The sequence below is a fragment of the Porites lutea genome, chromosome 11 (genome assembly GCF_958299795.1).
Source record: "Porites lutea chromosome 11, jaPorLute2.1, whole genome shotgun sequence".
NCBI lineage: Eukaryota > Metazoa > Cnidaria > Anthozoa > Scleractinia > Poritidae > Porites > Porites lutea.
This window is the reverse complement of record NC_133211.1, coordinates 1,612,587-1,618,163: the sequence shown is the minus strand read 5'-3', so window position 1 is coordinate 1,618,163 and position 5,577 is coordinate 1,612,587. Positions and strand designations below refer to the sequence as shown.

Genomic DNA, 5,577 nt, shown 5'->3' with positions numbered 1-5,577 from the left:
GAGTGATAGTGATTAGGGTTAAGCAATGACTTGAAAAACAGTTAGCCTCTATTTACATTCTAGGGTTACAGTCGGAGGCGGTGTATGGTCATGTGATTAACCAATTTTCTTGAATGGGTAGATTACCACATTTTCTCAGCTATGGAGCTCTGAAGCGCCGTGCGTGGAGCTCCATACATTCCATACCATTCATGTGTATACATGTACCTTTCCAAAAAAAAAAGATGAAGGCCAAACCGATTCAGAAGTGAATACAACAATGTAAATAGTGCTTCAACGATAATGCTGATCAATGCACCTTATCCATAAAATCTGACACCTTAGATAAAGTGCTGAACACATTGTTAACTTAAAATCTAGGTATCTGTGATTATCTTATAATTGAAGTTTTCCTATAAAAAAATGAAAGCAAAGCACAAACACAAAAATGTGAGGAAAGCACAATAACAAACAACTTCAGTGAATGTTTCATCTGTAGAAAACACAACACTGATACCTGTTCCCAGTATAAAAAAAAAATGAGATAGAGACCACAAATTAATGTGCCATGACAACAAAGTCAAAATATGCCACCTAGTTCAACATGACACCTAAAGTGTGAAATCCCACCACATACAGAACAATAAACCCTTGGAATATACCATCAGATTGCATAGTATGCATTCAGTGACCTCCATAGAATGCAATTATTTTCCCAGTTATTATTCTCATAATGTTTAGCAATTTTCTCTTTTTGATTGCAAGGTCTTTCCATACCCATTTTTATTTGTTCATAAGATTTCATCAATGGCTGGTGTTGTTCAACCCTTTCACTTACATGTATCAAGTTTGTAATGTTTCCCTTGCTAGAATTGCCCCCTTGTCGTTTAAAGACTGAACTGCACAGTTGGTTGTGGTGCTCCCTTTTTCTCCCCTCTATTGACTTAAAATGAATAAAATGTTTTGATCTTCTTATATGCCATGCAGTTCCAAGTTTTTATTGATCCAATATTATAAGTTCTCTCAAAGGCAAAGAAAAAGCTAGGAATTTATTTAGTTATTTATTTTTTAACAAAATAATACTGAAATTAAGTCAATTTATAACAATAATGTAGATAAAATAAAAATGCCTTAATTTTTTAAGAGTTGTTTTCGAAAAAAGGTTGATAAAAAATAATTATTGATTGTAAATATTAAATGTGTATTTTCCTCTTGCAGTCTTCTCATCAACTTTGGTTGAATTTTCTAGAAGAGAAAAAAAAGGAATTTTTCTTCTTAGTGACAGTTCTTTGTTAACAACGTCAAACAAAAAAAAGATAGAGAAGGCCAAAGACTTCTTCTCACATCACATTGACAGTGGGCACATCACATTGAAAGATTGCAGCTTAGTAATTATCGTATAAGACTAGGCTGTGCTACATGCATATAAAAAATAATTGTAGCCTGTACAATATTGCCCTGAACCTTCAAGATTCAAAGTGCCATGCAGCTTCTTTTATTTCTATGCAGAAAACTACCCTGCGAAGCAAAAGACTTAAGCTATAAGGTAAACTGCCAAAGCACAGTACACCTTTATGATGATAGTTATTTTTAACAAGGACACTATATACACTGCAAGTCTGATGCCATTAAGAGCAACAATGATGAAATTCCTTCAAACACAATAGTGACTTACAAAAAGGACTTATTATTGTTTAAAATAATACAGTGCAAAGTGAGTGTATTTTGGTCTATTTTTGCATGATCACAACTTAAATGAGCTCTAAATCATGGATTTCAATAATGTGATTAACTCAGGTTAAGTACTACTTAATAAAAGTAGCACCTGTGTTTCCAGGTTTAAAATGCAACTTGCATGGAGATCAAGGTTTTGTCTTAATTTATAACATTATGATGTATAAATTTAAACAAGTACATGTATGCCGGTAAATATCATACCTTCTTTTTTCTTGGGTTTGCCCCTTTTGTTTTTCTTCTTTCTCCTTTGTGCAGTTGGGCACTTAAATCGTTTGTGTCCATACCCCCCACAAGAAAAACACTCTAATTTCATGTCTAGGGAATTAGAATAATAATTTAAATCGGTATTAATAGCTACATAAGATTGGCTGCTGGATTTATAATTATTTATTGAATATTCAAATTAGACAAGTACCTTATTACCCTGAGGAGGGAAGAGAGGTACTCCCTTTTAAAAGCAATATGAGTATCTTCTGCCCCAGACGGTATGGTTTTTGCACCAGCTACGTCTGAAAACCAGTATAGGCTTTGGCCTTTTTTCATGGCATTATTTTAAAAAGGCCAATTTGGCATCCAAGGGAGCTACTGCATTATATGGGAGTGTATGAATGTATTTTTGTCATTTCAATTCCAAAGATAGAGTAATATGCGGAATCAAAGAGCCTTTTAAGAACTTTTGTCGTTGGCATTGTAATCCAAGCAATAATGACATTATTTTTGGCCCATGTAAACATGTGTTTGTTTTAACCTGTAGGTCTGACAGGGTGCAAAGAAAGTCAGTTTTACAGACTGCCATTCAGGCAAGCTGTAGCTAGCATGTACTAGCCCCCAAGTCATTTCAACTAGCCTCAAAACCCTTTTTGATTAGCAGGATTGATTACCATCCTTCTGTAATTTGAGTTACCCCCAAAAAACAGCACTTGCCCATAGGGCAAGTTATATAACCACACAAATCACTAACGCAATAGCAAAATCGACTAGCCCCGGGCTATTGGACACGACTTTCCTTGCACGGTGTCTGAAAATGTGTATTATAGATTAAAGCCAGGGCAGGGTTGTTCCAGTTGAAGCTGGGTTAAGATAACCCAGGGACGTTTGAACTCAGATATGCATGAGAGCCTAAAAAGTAAATTCAGTTTGATTCACTTTCCCTACAATTTGATGACTGAATACTCTAAAAAGACTAGAGAGAATAATGAGAGAGGGTGCTTTGGATAGAAGGAAAAAGAAACCTGGGTTGAAATGTAACCCTGGGTTAACGCTAATTGGCATTTGCACAACTGGGCCCAGCTCTCAAATTGAGTGTAGGAATTTTTTTTTCTTTTTTTTAATTAAAGAATTTCTTATGTTTACATACCAAATAGAAATTAAGAAAAGAAGAAGAAGAAAAAAATGAGTGCAGGAAATTATATTCTTTGATCTGAAATAGGGTTAGGATTTGGTGAACCCGGTGTCACATCCCCACTACTACTGAAGAATTCCCAGTTGCAACCCCACCCGTCTGTGGGCTTGTCTCTTGTCACCATCTCAATTGGGACTACGTTTTAAAGATTTACCCATTTATTTTTGCAGTTATAACTTACCAAAAAATTCCGGAGAAGGGCATACGTGGGAGGTATGGCCACGACCATCACATTTATAGCATCCTGTTAAAAAGTCAGAAATTTAATGGAAAAAAATACATGAGGCACATTTCATAAACTTTTCATGAAATATTAATAAAATAAGAAGAAGAGCAAGAACTAAGGTTTATCAATAACCTAAAATATTCCTCTTTTCAGTTAACCTTTACATAAAGAAACATAATACTTGCCTCCCCCTCCCTGCACTTGTTTTGACATTAGCTCCAAAGATCGGCAATAGTTGATTATTGTGTTTTTCAGATATTGGTACTGAACTTCTCCTTTGTTGATATGTACACCATACTTTATTAACTTTACAAATAACAAATTAAAGCAGAAGACCGTGGTATTTAAGATAGGCGTTTGGGGCATATGACTCAGGTTTTGTTTTGTCTTTTAGTATTATTTTTTAATAAGAGTGATTTGGTAGTATCTGCAAAAGGGTACCTTTCTTTTAATACCCCGAATCTCCCTTCCCTGTATTTAATGCAATACGGATAAATTTCGGCCAGGAACACATCAACATTTATGTAACACAGAATGGTTAACTTACTTCTTTTCCCTCCTCCCGTAGTTTCTGTAAAATACAGCGAAAAGTATCATAAGAACGTTGTTTTTCAAGGATTATTTTAAGTTGTAGCTCATTTTTGTTACAGCGAGACATAAGAAAGTCGGATTTTCAACATTCTTAATTTATAATAATAATCACAGTTTGTGACACACAATATAACCAATGTATATTTCATGACATTTCCCCTGAATTTCTTTCAAAAAAATCTATTCCAAATAAAATATCCTGGATGAATCTGAAAATGCATTTCCGTACCTGAAGGAAGCATTTACGCAAAAATACACGTTGTTTACAATGTATATGACTAAAGAAACAGTAAGGCATTTTTTTCCAAACTAGACAATGTGATTGCATTTAAATACCCACTTGGTGGCGGAGGGGGTGGCGGCGTATCTCGTGGTGGAGGATCTTTATCCATGTCGTCGACTACACGCATGATTATGAAAGTGAAAGAATAAAGAAAAAACTCATATCGTGAGTGGAACCTTCTTATTTTCCAGTTCATTTCTCAAGGACTTTCGAAAGATGGTCATGTGAATATTTTTTGGTGAGATATAATCCTAGGGTTCACTGAAAAGTAGACATGGTAGCAACAAAACAGCATTTAAGGACAAAACGAGCGAGTTTAATGCTACTTACATGTCCCACTGACACTTGCTTCGTCGCTCTAAAAATAAGGGAACAAAAGTAACTACCTGTTTACCAAAAAAAAATTGGGAAAAAAATAGTTTTCATCGTTCCCAAACCTAAAACGCTTTTAGTGTTTAATTTCTGCTTGCGATAAATGAGGTTTAATGTAAAATTATCCCTTACGTCTACTAGCTCTGTTCCGCTCCCTCTTTCTGCCATAATTTCTTCACCTCCTAAAACATTAAAAAGCATTACAAAATACGGTAAGGAAGAAGCAATCAGAAAATACCATTTTGAACACAAACTATTAATATTCTGAAACACGACCTACCCTCAAGCACAAACAAACAACTCCCAGGTTCTTGCAAGGACTATCATCACGAAAGCTTCTTCCTTTTTCCCGCCTTTTTTTCACCTTCTGCACACATTGCAGTGGCGCGAAATTCCTGGCAACAGGGTGCTACCCTCAGTGTAGTCGGGTGGTAGGTATTACAACTTAATACACCAGCCTAAAATGACTCTTTTATCTCTCTTGTGCATGTACAATGTTTTAGCCAAACTAGGAGTAGACTCCATGCAAATGAAGTGCAAATTTCGTGTGATGTCCAGTTCAGAATTGGCCGTAATGGCCAGCTCATGTCCAGAAATCTCGCACGTCAAACTTCGCGCGACTTACATTCAAACTGTTTTGCAATGGTTTTAACCGCTGGTTTTTACTGTGATTCCCGGGCTCATAATGTTCGGAAAGTTCGAGTGGTCAAATACATAGTTGTTTCTGGTCAAATAAAAGCCGCTGATAAAAAATATTGCCACAACCTAAAATGGCGACGAAAACTCAAAGAAACAAGCTTTCGAACAAGAGGTTTTGGAGACAATTTAGATGATTTTTGGCCGAGATATTGTACAGCGAAGGTCTTGGATTTAAGCCGTGTAGTAGAAGCGTATTTACAAATAGAGTTAACTCCAAATTGTTTAAACGTGGGAAGGAAGAATATGCCTTTTCAGAGGACAAAAAAACTCAGGAGAGAATTAAAGATA

General features: G+C 35.7%; 1 protein-coding gene across 1 annotated transcript in view; it reads right to left on the bottom strand.

The window, feature by feature from the left end:
* Positions 1 to 500: 500 nt before the first annotated feature.
* The window catches only part of LOC140952518 (uncharacterized), an 11,033-nt gene continuing 5,956 nt past the window's right edge, over positions 501 to 5,577 (bottom strand). Inside the window, exons 2-8 of the mRNA XM_073401939.1 lie at positions 4,723 to 4,772; positions 4,549 to 4,576; positions 4,276 to 4,335; positions 3,892 to 3,915; positions 3,300 to 3,362; positions 1,918 to 2,031; positions 501 to 1,224 (exon numbers count right to left, since the gene is read on the bottom strand). Of these exons, the coding sequence (XP_073258040.1) occupies positions 1,157 to 1,224; positions 1,918 to 2,031; positions 3,300 to 3,362; positions 3,892 to 3,915; positions 4,276 to 4,335; positions 4,549 to 4,576; positions 4,723 to 4,758 (393 nt within the window). The 5' untranslated portion in view covers positions 4,759 to 4,772 and the 3' untranslated portion in view covers positions 501 to 1,156. The remainder of the gene's footprint in view (positions 1,225 to 1,917; positions 2,032 to 3,299; positions 3,363 to 3,891; positions 3,916 to 4,275; positions 4,336 to 4,548; positions 4,577 to 4,722; positions 4,773 to 5,577) is intronic.